We start from the raw sequence: 18,063 nt of genomic DNA on the forward strand, positions 1-18,063 counted from the left end.
ACATAGCAGGGACAGGGACAGGTGGTGTGTCACCCCGGCATTGCTGTTGGCTTTCTTCCAACATCTGACCTCTAACATACTTGGCCCCAGAATACTGAGCATGAGCTAGATTAGTTAGAATCCTTACAGTGTCCGATCTTCAGGTTCTCGATTGGCAACAAGCCCTTCCTCAAAGGCAAGATCGGTGAACTCCAGAGCATGGTACTCTCCCAGATTTACTGGACATGAGCGAAGGGTACCCCCTCGAATCCTCCACAGTCTGATGTTGTCTCGACCACATGACACCATCCTGTTACACACAATTCCAAGGAGGAAAGCAGCAGAAGGAATTCTCACTTCATGGTTTCCTAAGGAATGGACTAGGGTAATGCTATTAATGGAAGAGTCTAGACTTCAATCACAACTGGCAGTGAAGAAGAAAGAAAACTGACTTTTGAGTCAGAAAGCCTATGGGTAAAGTCTCACTTTGCCACTTACTGTATAATTCTAAGTAAATCACTTCAGTTTTTTAAGCCTCAGTCTGCTCATCTGTAAAATGGAGATAAGACTTCTATGTCACAGAATTGTTGTGAGCTACTCTGTCAGTTATAACATGGTGTAGAACCAGGAATTATTATCTGATGATCCACAGACAGTTCTGTTTCTCCCTGACTATTGTTCATTGCACTACTTGTTAGCATAACTAACAGAAGTTGAAAAAATTCTGTAAGATGATGAAACCTACTCTAGAGAATCTAGAGTTTTGGCAGTTCTGGCAAAAGGCTGAAACTAAAGACTTAATTCTTCATACCCTCCTGACTTCCACAACAGTGGATAATTGAGATGGAGCTATAATGGAGGCAAAGAATCTGAGCTGAGAGCTTTTCAACACAACCTCATGAATAAATGATGCCACAACCAGTTTTCCCATCACTAAAATATCTCTCTTCCTCATTACCTGGTATCATCAAAAAATGCAATCTTCAAGGCCTGGATGTCCACATCTGTGTGGGCCTTCGCAAGTACCGTCACCTCCCCTCCGTGGCTCACAGAGGCTGTGTTCCACACCACCAGCATCTGTAGCAGATCACTAGCATAAGCATCCTCACAAGTCCTGACAGCAGGGCTTTCAGGAAAAAGATATCTTACTACCACTCAGGAATGCCAAACTTCATTTTCAGAGGTCAGCACTAGTATGTAGCTGGGTCCACCTGACCATTTCTGGATAGTTTCCAGCCAGAAAATAAGACATTTAATAAGGCAGGCAAGTCAGAACCTTCCCTCAAATGAGTTTGAGGCCAACAAATTATAGCCTTAGCCCCATACCAATAATATTTTCTTTACATAATATATTCATACTATTTCTAATCCACATAAAGTTAATTTATAAATTAATCTCTAGGGATAACATGGCCACAAACAGTAAGATAACATGTGAATCATGAAGGCCCATTACACCTAAATAATTACAACACTACATATAAAATCCTATTACCGTCTTTCCATGTCTATCCTTTCCAATACCACAGAGGACAGCCCCGCTGTAAGAAAAGCTGAAAATGGAGAAAACACACTGTTATCCCATCAAGTCTGCTATCTTGGGATTATTTAGAACTCATATATAATAAGAATAAGTCAGGAAAAAAACTAAAGAAACCCAGAAACCCCCCTTTTCCAAGAAACCTACCTGAGGAAGCATAGGGAATGAATCTGAGTTTTAAATATTGACAGACATTTTCCTGTCTCAAAATTCCAAAGTCGTACCATGCTCAGGAGACCCATCTGTGATGAAGCTAGTAGAGTACTGTTCCCATTAAATGTGAGGGAAGAAACCTATAAGAAATATCAGCCTTTGGCAGAACACATCTCATAAAACATTTCTTAAGGAAGAAAAGGGAAACAGTTGTGAAGTTATCTAACCCAATAGTGCTAAAACTATCTTAAATCTCCATAGCCTAAGAAATGACAAGATGCAAGGAGTTACCTCTGCCCTATCCCCTGGATCTTAAGAAGGCAATTTTTCAGAAAGGAACTGAGCTTACCTTATCTGTGTGACCAATAAAGAAGCGCTGTTCTCCAGTCTCAACAATCAAGGCCACAATTACAGCATGACAAGGATAAACCAAATAGGAACCATCCTTAGACCACAAGGCCTACAGCATAAGAATCAACCCCAAGAAAGAAAAAGAATCAGAATTAGAAAATTTCATAATTGCCCATGTAGGATGATCCACCAAAACTTGTGACATTCCCCCAAAGTGGCAGGTTAAACAAAATTATGAAATCAGGCCAGCAGCCCAGACAAACTATGACCAGGAAACCCATCTCAAACCATATGCAAATCAAAACTGGTTAATAATTTTAAGAATATATACATAGTGCATTTCTTTAAACAAAATGGGAGCTCTTAGCCTAAAGCCATCTCTGAGGTGACTAAGAATTTATGTCAATGTAGTCTCAAAATCAAGAAATAATATAGAAAAAGGAGTCAATTAATTTCCAAAGAGGCCGTTTTAAACTCAGTGATGCAGTCAACTTTTAATTTAGGAGTTCTAATTCAAAGAACTTCTTTCTATTATAAAGGTAATTTTTCTAACATTCATTTTTAAAAATTGTGTTCCAATTCTCTTTCCCCCCTCAGGACTCTCATTGAGAAGGCAAACAATATGTTTTCCTTTTTTACACATGAAGACATGAAAAACATGTTTCTATTAAAGGTACTTTTTCATGATACAAGGGATATTTAAAAGAAGGTTCACTTCAAAGTCAGACACTGACTTGCTCTCAAAAATATTTTAAAATTTAATCCCAACACTTGTTCACTGACCCATTTGGTACTGCAGCCTCCAAAGCCAATAACTCCCTTTAACTTCAGGATCGGGTCAGGCAGGAGACACTAAAACAAATGAATAAACACACTGAGATCTAAAGCATTATACCACTTTCATCTTTACCCATAAGGAAGGCTTTACAACTACCAGGACAAAACTAGAGCTATTCCACTCAAGTAAGTCCTTCATGGAACAACAACATGTGTTACAAATCCCAATCAATCAATAAGGAAGATGATTAGTCTTGTGACACAGAGGATAAAAAATTCTTCTTTAATAAGGAGTGAGATAAAACTGATTCCATAGCCAAGAAGGAAACTGGATGTCACTTCTTACCTTAGACTTGCCTTAGACTAAAAGCTGATATTGGTACAGTTTACATCCACATCTTTAAAGGTCAATTTCATTTCAGAACAGGACCCCACCCAAAAAAACCAAAACATTGCTTCAGCATGAAGGGAAAGAGCTGTTTCCTTACTCTGTGCCGAGATGAATTCTTAATAGAAATGGTTTCTGATTTGGTCAGCCTTGGGTTTGCAATCTGCATAACAAAGGAAAAGTGAGAGATATGGGAAAATAACGACAGGGAAATAGCTTAATTCACATTATCTACAACAATCTAATGACAGCAAAAGATCAACGTGAGAGGGTGGTTTAGGTGGCCCACAAATAAGACATATATCTACAGAAACGAGTACCAGCAAAAGTAACACAGAGATCCCTTCTGAGGCCTATGGAATCTTCCCACTAGCCCACAAACCTTTCTGCATCTTGCCACCAAAACCATAAACCTTCAGAAGAGTTACTTCTAAATGAATCATCTAGTGGTTAATACAGGACAAGTAACCCTTCAATGGACTGTCTGAACTCTCTTCTATGAAAAGGGTCACTGGGTTTCCAGTTGCTCCCAGTGCTGTGATGAGAACCCAAATTTTGCCAAAATGTGATAAAAGCTGCACATAGTGCTTACCTCACCTAACCCAGAGTCTTCAAGGATGGTGGGCCCCTTGCCCAATTTGTGAACATACACATCAATGCCACCATCATTTGCTGCACACGTGATAGTGGCATCTCCACCAGCAAGAACTCCTTTTCTGTAGCCCTTCTGATCTCCAAGGTGTGAGGTTTCCAGGTCTCCAGAGGTCAAATTTATTTCAGGGATAGTTTTTTGAACTGAAGAAGCCCGATGTAACCACTAAGTTAAAAAAAAAAAAAAAATCATTAGATCCTACCATTCTCACAGATTCCTAGAATCAACAAAATCAGAAGAGAAAATTATAACTAAGTACAGAAAAGAAAGCTGATACTCACAGCCATGGGGCTGGTTATCTGCTGGATGAGTGACACTCTATCTTGAATGGCTCTGCTGTCAGTCACTGGTTGCAGAAACTGTTGGACAGGCTCCTGAGATCCTAAGGCAGGAAAGCAAAGGCTATTGTAACTGATTTCAGCATTAAGAGTTAGTCAGAAAAGACTTATTCTTTACTTTATTATTGTTATTTATTATGGATTATCTGACAGCCTAAGATTTTGCCAAGATTTAATTTTTAATGTAAAAGTAAAGGAGCTCATCCATTTCATTGGTATTAAGTTTGCTTTTATCTTTTTTTTTTTTTTTTTTTTTGAGGCTGGGGTTCAGTGACTTGCCCAGGGTCACACAGCTAGGAAGTGTTAAGTGTCTGAGACCAGATTTGATCTTGGGTCCTCCTGAATTCAGAGCTGGTGCTCTATCCACTGTGCCACCTAGCTGCCCCCTGCTTTTATCTTTAATGGTAAAATTGTATGTATGGCAACCTCAGAAGGTTGTTCTAGCATAGTCTGATAACTGCTTGTTGGAAAAGTTAAAGTGAGGATTCATGCTTCGGCTAAAAGTCAGACCAGAAAATAATCTCCACAATCGGTTCAAGTCAGAATAACCTCATTGCTCTAAGTTTCTCTAACACATGGGGCTAGCCTCAGCCAAAATGTCTCCCCATTTCCCCCAATTTATGTTTCTCTGTCTACTTACTTGATGTATGACGAAGACAGTTCTGAACTGAATCATGGAGCATTTGGGAATCATCAGTAGGAAACCTTAAATAAGGACAAAAAGAGAGATAGACACTCTTCTAGTAGAGCAATTTTCCAAGTGTAATTAATTCATAGGCCTCTGGGGTCTCTGAGACCCTTTCAGAGACTTCACAAAGACAAAACTATTTTGATAATAATATCAAAAATATTATTAACTTATTAAGATACTCCTCCCTGTGGCAGCCCTCTTTGTAGTGGCCAGAAACTGGAAACAATATGGATGCCCATCAATTGGAGAATGGCTGAATAAATTGTGGTATATGAATATTATGGAATATTATTGTTCTATAAGAAATGACCAACAGGATGATTTCAGAAAGGCCTGGAGAGACTTACATGAACTGATGCTGAATGAAATGAGCAGGACCAGGAGATCATTGTATACTTCAACAACAATACTATATGATGATCAATTCTGATGGATGTGGCCATTTTCAACAATGAAATGAACCAAATCAGTTCCAATAGAGCAGTAATGAACTGAACCAGTTACACCCAGCAAAAGAACTCTGGGATATGACTATGAACCACTACATAGAATTCCCAAGCCCTCTACTTTTGTCCACCTGCATTTTGTATTTCCTTCACAGGAATTGTACACTATTTCAAAGTCCAATTCTTTTTGGACAGCAAAACAACTGTTGGACATGTATACATATATTGTATTTAATTTATACTTTAACATATTGAACATGTATTGGTCAACCTGCCATGGGGGGGAGAGAGGGAAGGAGGGGAAAAATTAGAATAAAAAGTTTGGCAATTGTCAATGTTGTAAAATTACCTATGCATATATCTGGTAAATAAAAACTATTAAAAAAAAAATACTCCTCCCTTTTCTAACTACATATCTGCTTGGAGCTGGATTTTCTTCATATATTTCAACTAAAATGACATATTACAATAGACTGAATACAAAAGCAAATATGAAAATCCAGCAGTCTTCTGTTAATCCAGATATTTAAAAGATTTCAAAAATATGTAAAAAAACCAAAAAACATTCTTCTCACTAATTTTTATTTTAAAAGGTTTTTCATTAAAAATGACATGTTGACATGTAATGAATTTTAATATCTTTTAATGATTAAATTATTTCTAAAATTTGGCAACTTTAATTGCTAACATAGTAAATATCTGTAACTATAACCCACATGAACAAAAACTCTTCATGGTCCTTATTTTTGAATATCTTAAAACGAAAAATTTGAGAATTCAAGTTCTAGTACATTACTCGTATTGTGCATTCTTATACTCCCCAGGCAAGAGAGGAGAAGAAAGTACTAAACTAAGAAAGATGGCATTATTTCCACAAAGCATTATAAGATTCTCTGATACAATAAGCAGCTCATGCTCTGAAGGAGTAAGATACATACCTGATAAATATATAATGATCATGCCATTTCTCCCCCTTTGGAATAGGAAATGACATTTCTCGAGGCATGGGGTTGAGAGCCAGTTTGGCCTGTCGGACTTCTGAGAGGGTAACACCTACACATGGATAGAAAAGACCAAAAAAAAATCTATCTTAACTGGTTATCCAAACTAGCTAACAATTACACCCAGCCTGCTTTCTATCCCCATAGATAGTTAGAAATTTCCCACTGTCAAGAGAATATTCGCAGCTAGAAATTGCTAGCTCTGTTAAAGTAGGGATCTGGATCATGTCAGTAAGTCTAAATGAAGAGTCAGATTATAATTATCATCAGTAATATGTACTGTATATATATGTTTATATTTTAAATATTTATACGCATATGACAAGCGTCAATATAATTATATACACATGGTATAGACATACATTTCTATGTATCATTATCATAATATTATTATTAGCCATTATCATGTTTCTACATATAGCACTGAGCACCAGGAACAGAAAGTATGATCTCTGCTCTAGAGGAGTTTACATCTAATTGAAGAATCATAATACATTAAAAATAAATTCAGAAACAGAAGCATATTTGTGATGTACCAAATGAGTGGCTCACACATTATAGTTCAGAGTGGAAAGCAATCATTGTAAATAGGGGCAGCTGGATATTTAAAAAAGAATAAGGTTTAGAGAATGAGAGACATAAGAAAGAGTATGGTATGTTCAGGGAACAAGCTATAGATATGTTCAGCTAGAATTAAGGTTCATATAGCAGAGAGACATGAAAAAATATAAGTAGCAAGACATAATTCAGTTCAATCAAAAACATTAAATATAGATATATAGTTTAGTCTCTCTCTCTCTTTGTGTGTGTGTATCTATATATATCCCTCAAGGAAAATACTTGCTGATTGAGATGAAGGAGAAATAACATATATAGATAAGTAAATAAAAGACAGCTTGGAGAGGGGGAAAAGAATATTAACTGGGAGGAAAATAAGATTCTAGAAACTGGAACATAAGGCTAAAGAATATGGATTTAACCTCAACAACAATAGAAAACTACTGAAGGTATTAAATGGGACAGATATTATATATAAAGTGGAGTTTAAGAAGAAATAATCCAGTTAAGATGGAAAAAGTGAATAGAAGTAAGAACTCAGCGTCCACACAAATATTCCAGTAATGATTTTTTAAGTTCCAGACTAAATAACGATTTAAAAAATATATAAAGGAACTAATTACCATTACCCAACCCAGCTCTGAATGAGGAAACAGTCAGAAGCTGCAGGACACTAGGAAGAAGTCTAGCTAGAGAAACAGAGCAAATACTGAGTCTGGAGGTCAACAAAGACAATTGGTAGAAGAAAGCTGTCAGAGAGCAGCAGGATCAGAGGTCTAACAAAGAAGCTCCAGGGCAAGAAGATTCACACACATAGGGGTTGACAAAGATCCAAAGGGCAATAGTAAGTCTACAACTCTGGAGCTCTGAAAATTTGCAGCGTACTGACATCAGCCATTGCCCCTGAGTATCTTGTAGAACGCACCCTCAATACATAGAAGACACAAGTGGGCTTTATGTCTGAGCACAGATATCAGTGGAAGTGGAAGCCATCAAGAAGTCTGACCATAATAAAAAGTCCCATTAAAGGAAATAAGGCTGGAAATATAAGAAAACAGAAGACACTGAAAATAAATTCTATGGTTCTATCTAGAAACATCCAAAACACAAATCTAAAAGAAAGATTAACTTCCAAATAACTGCAGAGATACAATGGGAGAATGTTGCAGGCATGCTGAACAGCCAGTGGAAACACTTTGTAATGGAGAAAGGAGATGGAGTGTCTTATGCAAGTCAAAGCAAGGAGGCCATAGTCACTGAATTGCAGAATATATGGAGGAGAGGAAGGTCTAAGAAAACTGGAGCCAAGTTATCAAGGGCTTTGAATGCCAAAATAAGATTTTATCTTAGAAATAATAAGGAAGTTACTAACTAGGGGGAGTAAGTTGATCAGATTTGAGCTTTAAAGATATCATTCTGGCAGCTGAATGGGAAACTTGAGGCAAGTACATTAAGCAGAAGGTTATTGCAAGAATTCAGTTGTAAAGTGATAGGGGATAAAGACCCATACTAAAATAGTGGCAATATCAGCAAAGTCTACAAAGGTAAAATCAACAGGACTTAGCAACAGATTTGATATCAGGGACTGAGAGAGAATGAGGATTGAGGATAACAAGTAGATTGTGAGCCTGAGTGACTGGGGGAAGAGTGGTAGCCTTAATAGTAACAGAAAGCTGGGAGGACTTTGGGGAAATCAGTTTGGTTTCAGATATGTTGGATTTAAGATATCTACTGGATATCCAGTTTAAGATATCTAAAAGGCAAGTGTAGATTTAAGTTGGGAGGTCATGAAAACAAATGATCAACAAGTGAGACAATATAGAAAGAGAAGGGAAGGTCAAAACAGAGCTATGGAGAATATCATTTGTTGAACTGGGATGAGAACCTAGCAAAGGGAACTGAAAAGCAGTAATCAAGATAGGCAGGATGAGAACAAAGGAAGTAGTGTCACAAAAACCTAAAGAGAAAATATCAAGAAGAAGAGTGTCAAAGGCTGAAGAGTGATCAAGAAGGATGAAGATTGAGTAAAAACCATTAGATTTGGCATTGAGATACCACTGATAACTTTGGAGAGCAATTTTAGTTGAATGATGATCTCAAAAGCCAGACTGCCAAAAGTTAAGAAAGAGGAAAGAGAGTGAGGTATTGATTTAGACAGCTTCCATGAGGAGTTGAAACATAAAAAAGAAGAGAGACATGTAATGGCAGTTACAGAGGATCAATGGATTGGATCAAGTGAAGTATTTTTTGAGGATGAGAGGATGAGAATATTTGTAGGCAAAAAGAAATAGCTTATAATTGACAAGGAGAGAAGACAGACAGAATGGAGTTAACAGAGGGCAATAAATTGCTGGAGAAGAAAAAAGTGTAATAAATCATTTGTGCATATAAAGATCTGCCCTGACAAGAACTACCTCTTCAGGTAAGATAAGAGTGAAGTTTTGAAAAGAAAGTTGAACAAGGCACCTGAGCGATGAGAGAAGTGGAAGCTCTCAGCAAATGGGTTGAAATTTTCAGTGAAACATGGTAAGGAGTGAGGAAAGGGGAGCTATAGAAGGTTTGAAAGAGATGAAAAGATTTGGAAAAACTACTAGGATAAATAGAATAGAAAATCATTTTAGGAGGTATAAAAGGATTACCTTGCTGAGGAAGGATCTTGGAGAAAGCAAGTCAAAATATAAAGGATGAAGATCAGATTACAAGAAGTTAAATGGGTGGGGAAAAAAAGAAAACCAACAAATATAAATTACTCTTTCTAAAAGTTTGGCAGTAAGATGAAAAAAGAAGATCAGAACAGAAGGATAATAGCAGAATTTATTAAATTTTTTATTTTTAAGATAGATTTCTGTGATCCATCACAGTTCCAAAGGATTCATAATGAAAAATACTATCCACCTCCAGAAAGAGACTTGATGAATTTGAACTATTAAGTGCAGATTAAGGCATATTTTTTTTCACTATTTTTCTTGCCCTCCCCAATATGGCTAATATGAAAATATATTTTGCATGACTTCATATATATAATGGCTTTCATATTTCTTGCTCTATCAATGCAGAGGGGAAGATTTGGAATTTTAAATAAATAAATAAGATAGAGTAGATCTGAGTATATTTATAGATAAGAAGAGAAAAAGCAAATTGTGGAGATGAGAAAAAAATAACAAGGCATTAAATTTAAATTCCCTAAGAGGCACTCTCCTAGCTTCAACTCTTCACCTGGATCAAAAGACAGGTCACTGGTATAGATATTTTTCACCAGCTGATTGGCACAGAGCTTGATAGTCTTTATATGGCTGTATCTTCGATTCAGATATAGCATTAGAATGACCTGGAGATCTAGCTGAAGGCAAGTCCATCGTACACACCTGGGAGCTGCACCAATAAGGTCTGGAAATCAGAAATACCCAAAGTCAAATATATGACCAGAACCTCATAGGAATATAAACAATCAGTCTACAAAATCTTCCTAGAGAGCAATCAAGACTATCCTTTTGAGTGCTTTTTCCATACTAATCCAGAGAGAATGAATTAGAAAATTCAAGAGGTACATTTCTTAATGTAATCTCAGTGGTATGGTATACTACATACTCTTCTGCTTACAAACAGGTCCTTTCTTATTCCCAATATACATCCCTTCTTTCCTCTTATTATTTCATTAAATCATCATTCAGAAATAACCATCAAATAGACAGATCAGCAAAAAACCAATTTTGCTCAAAAATGCACTTAGTTCATCTAATTCCTGAATATAAATTTCTCTTTAACAAGATGGAAACACTTCAGAGGCTATCTTATTCAGGATTGATGAAGAAATCTAGCACCATCTTCTACAATGACATCTCAGACTTCTTTCTTGATGTGGAGGAAAGAACACTGGAATCAATAAATCTGGAATTGAATCCCAGCTCTGTTATTCTCTAACCATATGATCTTGGAAAAAGAATGATCTCCATGATCTTGTGTAACATGAACATAATAATACTTGTCCTTCATATATAGAAAAATTTGCATAACTTTTAAAATACAATGTAAATATAAACTAGTGTAACATGAATATGCAGGGTGCTCCTGGATCAACCTGTCTTAGACGTCTTCGCAAGCCCTGTAGTTTCTTCATAAATGAAAGGGAACTGAAGCCAGGTAGATGTGGACTTGAACTCCTTAAAGAGGTTGGAGAATGAGATGCGAATCACTTGGCTATCCTGAGAAGAGAGATGTGTAACCCATTCAGGAGATGTGTAAGTAAAGACAGACATGTTCAAGTGAGCACAAAAGAGAGAATAAATTGTCTTCAGCATTTCGAGGATACATTCTTGCCTTCTGTTTCTTCTCATTATCACTTTACATTTTCATACTGTGGTCATCTAGCTCAAATACTTATTAACTCATCTGAATGACATGAGAAACCACATAACAAAATGTGTCTCACACATACATACCTCAGTAGTCACATCCAAGTGGACAACAAAGTACTTCATGGGAATAGGTCTGAAAAGTAGGTAGAGGTAGCGCCCTGTCAGTCCCAGAGACTGGGTGCTAGTTTTTGGGAGCTGGATAAAATTGCCAGCAGGAATGGCACCACGAATACGATAAACTGTTCCCTTCAGCGTCTTATCCTAGGAAGAGATGTCAGGCAGATTAAAAAAAAAAAAAAAAAAAAAAAGCTTATATTTCAAGCAGCAAAGTAAAGAAGAAACAACTTGGGAAGCTCTATATGATGAGAATATATGAGTGATGAGCACCTACGGAGTTCTCAGTAAGAGGGGAGGGTGGCTTTGAGTTCCCAGGACCCAAGGGTTAAACAACTATGATAGTGATATATTACCATAACAGTAGTCACATCACCCTCCTTGGTAGACCTTTTCCATTCTTCTACTTTCAAGTGTTTGAAGACATTCAGAAATGGATGTTGCCACACTGATAAGAAAAGTCAACACAATATTAGTACCTTGGAATGGGTTGCTCCCCTTTTATAAATGATAACTGATCTACAGAAGTAATTTGATACAGTATAAATATTCTGTACAAGAGTGAAATGAGCAGAACTAGTAGATCATTATACACTGCAACAATGATACTGTATGAGGATGTATTCTGATGGAAGTGGATATCTTCAACATAGAGAAGAGCTAATCCAATTCCAATTGACCAATGATGGACAGAATCAGCTACATCCAGAAAAGGAACACTGGGAAATGAGTGTAAACTGTTTGCATTTTTGTTTTTCTTCCCAGGTTATTTTTACCTTCTGAATCCAATTCTTCCTGTGCAACAAGAAATTTGATTCTGTACACATATATTGTATCTAGGATATACTATATCATATTTAACATGTATAAGAATGCCTGCCATCTAGGGGAGGGGGTGGAGGGAAGAAGGGAAAAATTCGGAATAGGAGTGCAAGGGATAATGTTGTAAAAAATTACCCTGGCATGTGTACTGTCAATAAAAAGTTATAATTATAAAACATTAAAAAAAAATATTCTGTACAAGGAATTGGGAGGTCTGGATTCCTGCTCTGATACTGGCTGTACGATCAGAGGTAAAGAAATAACTTATTTTTTTAAAAGTCTAGGCTCTCTTCTATATAATGATAAAATCTCCTCTACCTACCTGAAGAGGTGATGACAAAAAAAGAATTTTGAAAACCTTAAAATATCATGGAAATAATGAATTATTACTATCCATTCTCGGAGATTTCACAAACCAATTAGGATGTCTATTCAAAAATGTTCAACCATCACCAACAATAAACATTTCTTAAGTAGCTACTAAAGCTTAAGGACCTGTCTATATGGGGGAGACATGAATAAGATGTGGTCCCTAGTTTACCAATAAAAAAAAGGACGTCGGCATTAAAAAGACTAACAGGAGGAGACAATGTATACTAAATCCTGGATGAAGAAAACAAACCCGGGACTTTTAGCCCAAACGAGAAGCCCTCGTTCCTCCCTAACATGCACCTCTCTTGTCATGTGGAGCTCATTCAGATCTAGAACTCCCAAGCATTAGAACTTCAGTGACCACGGGTCAATCCAGACCTTCGTGACTTTCTCCAAGTCTACAACGACTTAATTAAGCTGCTCTATGATCTCTCCTCCTTTGCAAGTAATACATGGACTATACTTTCTAGAACCTCCCTCCAAAAAAAAAGAACCCTGGGACACTTTCAAACTTTGATGCCCTTGTTCCCTGCTTGGAAAACCCTTGAAATTTCTTCTGACCGACATTTTACGGGTCAACTCAAACTCCACCACTTTAGCAATCTCGCCCTAAATCCTTTTTAGTCCATTCATTACTTGGTCTGCACTCTCAAATGAGCTCATCATGTAGTATTTATCATTATAATCGCCCAAGCACGGGCTCACTCAGGAGCTTTAATTTTCCTAAATGTTGTCATCTTTCCCAGGGAAGGCACTGTGTTCTATGCAGAAGAGAGACTTTTAAAATCTCCATTGCATTCAAATGAATCTGAGATCGATTCCAACTGTGATGTCACCTAAGAGTCCGGAAGTCATCCCTCTGGATGCAGGAGAGTCAGCGGACCGGCCTGGCCCCCCCGCCCCCAGCCAGGCTTTCTCGAAGGTGGGGAGACAAGCACCAGAGCTCTGGGGGTGCACACAGAGGCCGGGGAGACGAGGCCGACCGGAGCCGGAGGCCGAGTGCCCAGAGCGGCTCCCCCAGGGCAGGCCGGGGGCCGGGCCGCTCTCCGGATCAGGCTCCACCCAGCTCTGGGGACCCCGGAAGATTAACACTCCCGGCTGCCCCCCCAAGGGCCCGCTCCGCCCCCGGACCCTCCCGGCCGCTCCACTACCTCGGGCCATGGCCGCAGCGTTCTCAGCGGCCCGCCGGGTTCCCGTCCGCTCCAGCAGCTCAACCCTCCCGCCACAGCTGCCGCAGCGGGCGCCAACCCTTACGTCCGTGGGGCACGTAGCGCGGTTGCCCAGCAACCGACTAGGACGCTGTACGCAGGCTCCCACAGTTCCGTAGTCATGGTTCCTGGCCGCCCCGTAGGAGTGAAGGGGCGGAGCCAGAAAGGAGACGCGTTTCCTGAGCTGTTCTCTGCCCCGTCTCTCAGTTTACCCAGGCTTTGTGTCCTTGAAGCCCTGAATCTAGAATCGTGGCTGCTCACTCACTGTCCAAGGCCTGGGCCCAAGTCTAGGACAGACCGAGCGGAGGGGCCTCCTCTGTCCGAGTCGGAAGGTAGCTTCAGAAAGCATCTCTCCCAAAGCACATTTACACTCAGAGACTGCGTGAGAGCAGGCCCTGCCTTACTTTACGGTGGCTGAGGAAGGGAAACTGAGGCAGGCGACCTTGCACGGCCCTCCCTCACTTAACTCCGGTTCTTTGGCTTGTCCTGGGATCACCTCCCTGATGTCACGGCCCTTTTGGAGGACCAAGGACCAACAACAATTCTGTTTCACTCTATTTTCCATTTTCACTTCCGGCACTTAGCACAGTGCTCACAAATGGTGAACACTTAATAAATACTTTATTCATTTCTTTGTGCTTTCCTTGTCACAGAGTCTACTCCCCTCTTGTCGGTGGTGTAATTGTCACTTTCACCCTATTTCAGGTTTTCCCTGCAACAATACTGGAGAGGTCTTCCATTTTCTTCTCAGAAAGCTGAGGCAATCAGGGTTTAATAACCTTTAATAACCTTCCCAAGGTTACACAGCTTTCTGTTCTGATCATTCTTTCCCAACATAATTCATAAAGCCGTGTGTGTTTAAAATAAATAAATGAATTTAAAAGAAAAAAATGTTAAAGCCTATTGTGGACACTTTTTTGTTTGTTTTTACCAAAGAGCCTTATTAAGCATATTCCCTGGTTCCATGACACACAAGAAGATGGACAACCCTTGATTTAGGAGCTTTTAAATATGTGGGCAAAGATCCCACGTTAGCCAGCAGGTGATCAGTTGAAAATACATGGATTTGGAATAAGAAACTGCTGTTTATTAACTCTCAAACCACTTCCTCTTTTTGAAACTAAATTTATTTTTACAATTAGGGGATTCGATTCAATTATCTCAATTCTTTTCCACATAATTCCATGCCATAAAATAGGTGAAGAGAGCCTGAGAATTAAATAGAGGAAGCCAAAATTTGATGTTCCTAGAAGTCCTCATCCTTTCACTTCTTATAATTCCATAAAATGAGGAGATTCAGTTTCTTCCAAGGGAAATCTGCTGAAAGTATCAGATTTTAGTCATTTAGAAATAAAATCAATTTGGAAAGTTTAAGATTTGGGTTCAAGTTTCCTCACTATGAGAATAATTAATATTAAGGATCCAATAAGGTAGTAATTGTCAAGATTTCACCACAGTGGTACATAGTAAGAGCCATGTAAATATCAGCTATTATTGTTATTGTGATTATGATGTTGAAGGTCTCCCACTATTTCGCTATCAGTGGAACAGGCTACTTTGTGAAAACAGAAATTTGCATTTGGAGATGATGTGGACTTCTGCTTAGATATTTGTTGGAGCAAATGACCTCCCAAGTTTCTTCCAGCACAGAGATTCTAAGATAACTTTGTAGCATTTAGGCAGGGCTCCAAATGTGGACTTGCGCGCCCAGCCCTTTCTTTCAGGGCACAACCCAAGTCAGCCACTAGATGGCTTCACAAACCTGTTTAGATTTGTAGGCTGTCGGGCGACTGTTGCTGTGACCAGTTCTGAGCCTGCCCTCTGTGGTGGGTGTCCACCTCCTCCTCCCAGCAGCATTGGGTTATAGCTGAAAGGCTCCCCATCCTTCCATTTCTCATAGGCTAATAATGTTTTCCAGTCAGTAATCCTTTTCTCCCAACATATTCCCTCTCTTCCTTTCCAAATGGTCAGAGCAAGGACAGTGTTAAGAAATAGAGTACGGAGGCAGCTAGGTGGCGCAGTGGATAGAGCACCAGCCTTGAATTCAGGAGGACCCAAGTTCAAATCTGGTCTCAGACACTTAACACTTCCTAGCTGTGTGACCCTGGGCAAGTCACTTAACCCCAGCCTCAGGGAAAAAAAAAAAAAAGTACGAAGAGCCTTCCGTCTTTCATTAAAACTTCACATCGGATGTCCATCAATTGGGGAATGGCTGAACAAGTTGTGATATATGAATGTAATGGAATATTATTCTATGACAATCAGCAGGCAGATTTCTGAAAAATCTAGAAAGACTTATATGAACTAATGCAACAAAATGAATTAAACTGAACCCAGAATGCACAGTATGTATGAATGTACACAATATCAACATTGTGAGGATGATAGACTTTGTTTTTCTTAGCAATACAATAATGAGACAATTTCAAAAAACTCATGATGGAAGATGCTATCTTCCTATGGAGTCTGAATGCAGATTGAAGCATACTATTTATTTCCACTTTTTTGTTGCTTTTTTTTTCTCATGGTTTTCCCTTTTAGTTCTGATTCTTCTTTCATAACATGATTAATGTGGAAATGTTTAATATGATTGTACATGTATAACCTAGTATCAGATTGCTGTCTTGGGAAGGAGGGAGGAAAAGAAGAAACAGATATCAAAATATTATAAATGTTGAAAGCTAATAAATTACAAGTTTAAAAAAAAAACACCACATCTGGAAAGCCCATGTCACTTAGGCAGACAGATCAAATTTAGGAGATAGTCTTCTGTGATAAATATATTAGCAGTCATAATATAGACGTTCTAAGATTAGCTGTATCATTTGAAAGGAAAGCGTTTAGGGAAATTTTGCTTGGAAGGGGAAGGAGAGACTGTTCTTCCAGATCCTTCCTTTTCTAGGAAGGTCAAATCTAAGGAGGGCACAATATAAATATTTGGGGTGAAGTACAATTCTTATCAACTTTGCTGCTACAATTTTGCCTCCAGCTAGGAATTGGACATACTTAAGCTGTAGGCAAAAACATGACTTAACTATTCAAGTTCCCTCCAGGGTTAATGGAAAACCTGGTAAAAAAAACATCCGATTTTAGAAAGGATTTGAAGTCAAGAAAGTTGGCTTAGTTGGATCCAAATACAGCCTCAGGATGAGGTAGATACTAGGCCAACTTCTAGAATTCAAATGGAATTATGAACTTTTAAAGTCACTTTTCTCCATTTTTGTTTTCCCAGTCCTCCTTAATGTTCAAATTGCACATGTTTAACTTATGTTGAATTGCTTGCTGTCTAGAAGAAAAAAAATTTGAAACACAAGGTTTTGCAATGGTGAAATGTTGAAAACTATCTTTACATGTATTTAGAAAAATAAACTATTACTTAAAAAAAGAAAATCATAGGGTCTTCTTTCTGAGATTGTCTCCAAATTATCCTGTCTGTATCTTTTTTGTAAATAGTTGTTGCATGTATATTCCTTGAGGGGAAGCACTGCTTTGGATTTTGCTTTTGTCCTCAGCAAAATGCCTGACATGTATTGATTTTACTTTTGTTAGCAGTTGGATAAGGAGGAGAGAGATAGGATTATTCAAAAGTCCAAAGAAAGATGAAGGGAGAAATATTTAAAGACCTCAGTTAAAAATCTCTGCTCCATCACCTACTGGATTATATGACTATACGCAAGTCACAGCCTCTCAGTCTGTTTCTCCATTTGTAACAAGGGGATACTCCTCACCTGAGGAAAAAAATACTTTGTAAACAGAAATCTATTATAAAAACAAAAGTGGAAAGTTCCAAGCCCCTCAGATAGAAGACATTCTGCAAGTATCTCTCTCAAAACCCAGTGCATCATTTTATTAAAGTAAAGGGGTAGCAAAGAGTCAGTGGATCAAAAAGTAAAGGGGAAATGCACTTGGGTAGGCATAGAACTGATCCTATCAGTCACCTCAAGAGCAGAGGGAAGTGAGCGATAGAGACCAATGCAATTGTTTTATTTCAGTCCTGGTTTCTAGAGAGACTACTCAAACTGGCCATGGACAGGACATTTCTGGGTCTTGTTGCTCAATGGCAATGGAAGGCTCAGACTTCCCTGCTCCCCAGTTCTGTCTGTAGAGAAGAATGCTCAATGGAAGCATTGAGGTACTGAAGTGGAAGCATCAAAAGGAAAAAAAGGCAATCAGCTCTGAGCCTTCTTTCTTCATAATGTTGAGCAAAAGCTGGGGGAAAGCACCTTGCTCAGGAGGCGATAAAGAGCCTCTATTTCCAAGAAGGTAAAGCCTTTCCCCAACCTGCCCTATTATATAACATACATCATCACAGATACTT

At 38.5% G+C, this 18,063-nt stretch overlaps 1 protein-coding gene across 2 annotated transcripts in view; it reads right to left on the reverse strand.

Annotated features, from left to right (window-relative positions):
* Positions 1-13,792, reverse strand: part of WDR90 (WD repeat domain 90) — a 53,691-nt gene extending 39,899 nt beyond the window's left edge. For both annotated transcript variants that reach the window (XM_074279781.1, XM_074279782.1), the window contains exons 1-16: positions 13,689-13,792; positions 11,700-11,791; positions 11,314-11,490; positions 10,953-11,076; positions 10,091-10,261; positions 6,254-6,368; positions 4,819-4,883; positions 4,122-4,222; positions 3,781-4,005; positions 3,289-3,351; positions 2,807-2,875; positions 2,022-2,132; positions 1,667-1,812; positions 1,475-1,532; positions 938-1,056; positions 128-289 (exon numbers count right to left, since the gene is read on the reverse strand). In XM_074279781.1, coding sequence (XP_074135882.1) covers positions 128-289; positions 938-1,056; positions 1,475-1,532; positions 1,667-1,812; positions 2,022-2,132; positions 2,807-2,875; positions 3,289-3,351; positions 3,781-4,005; positions 4,122-4,222; positions 4,819-4,883; positions 6,254-6,368; positions 10,091-10,261; positions 10,953-11,076; positions 11,314-11,490; positions 11,700-11,791; positions 13,689-13,698 — 1,808 coding nt within the window. In that variant the 5' untranslated portion in view covers positions 13,699-13,792. The remainder of the gene's footprint in view (positions 1-127; positions 290-937; positions 1,057-1,474; positions 1,533-1,666; positions 1,813-2,021; positions 2,133-2,806; positions 2,876-3,288; positions 3,352-3,780; positions 4,006-4,121; positions 4,223-4,818; positions 4,884-6,253; positions 6,369-10,090; positions 10,262-10,952; positions 11,077-11,313; positions 11,491-11,699; positions 11,792-13,688) is intronic.
* Between the last annotated feature and the right edge of the window lie 4,271 nt (positions 13,793-18,063).

Source organism: Sminthopsis crassicaudata, chromosome 1 (genome assembly GCF_048593235.1).
Source record: "Sminthopsis crassicaudata isolate SCR6 chromosome 1, ASM4859323v1, whole genome shotgun sequence".
Classification (NCBI taxonomy): Eukaryota; Metazoa; Chordata; class Mammalia; order Dasyuromorphia; family Dasyuridae; genus Sminthopsis; species Sminthopsis crassicaudata.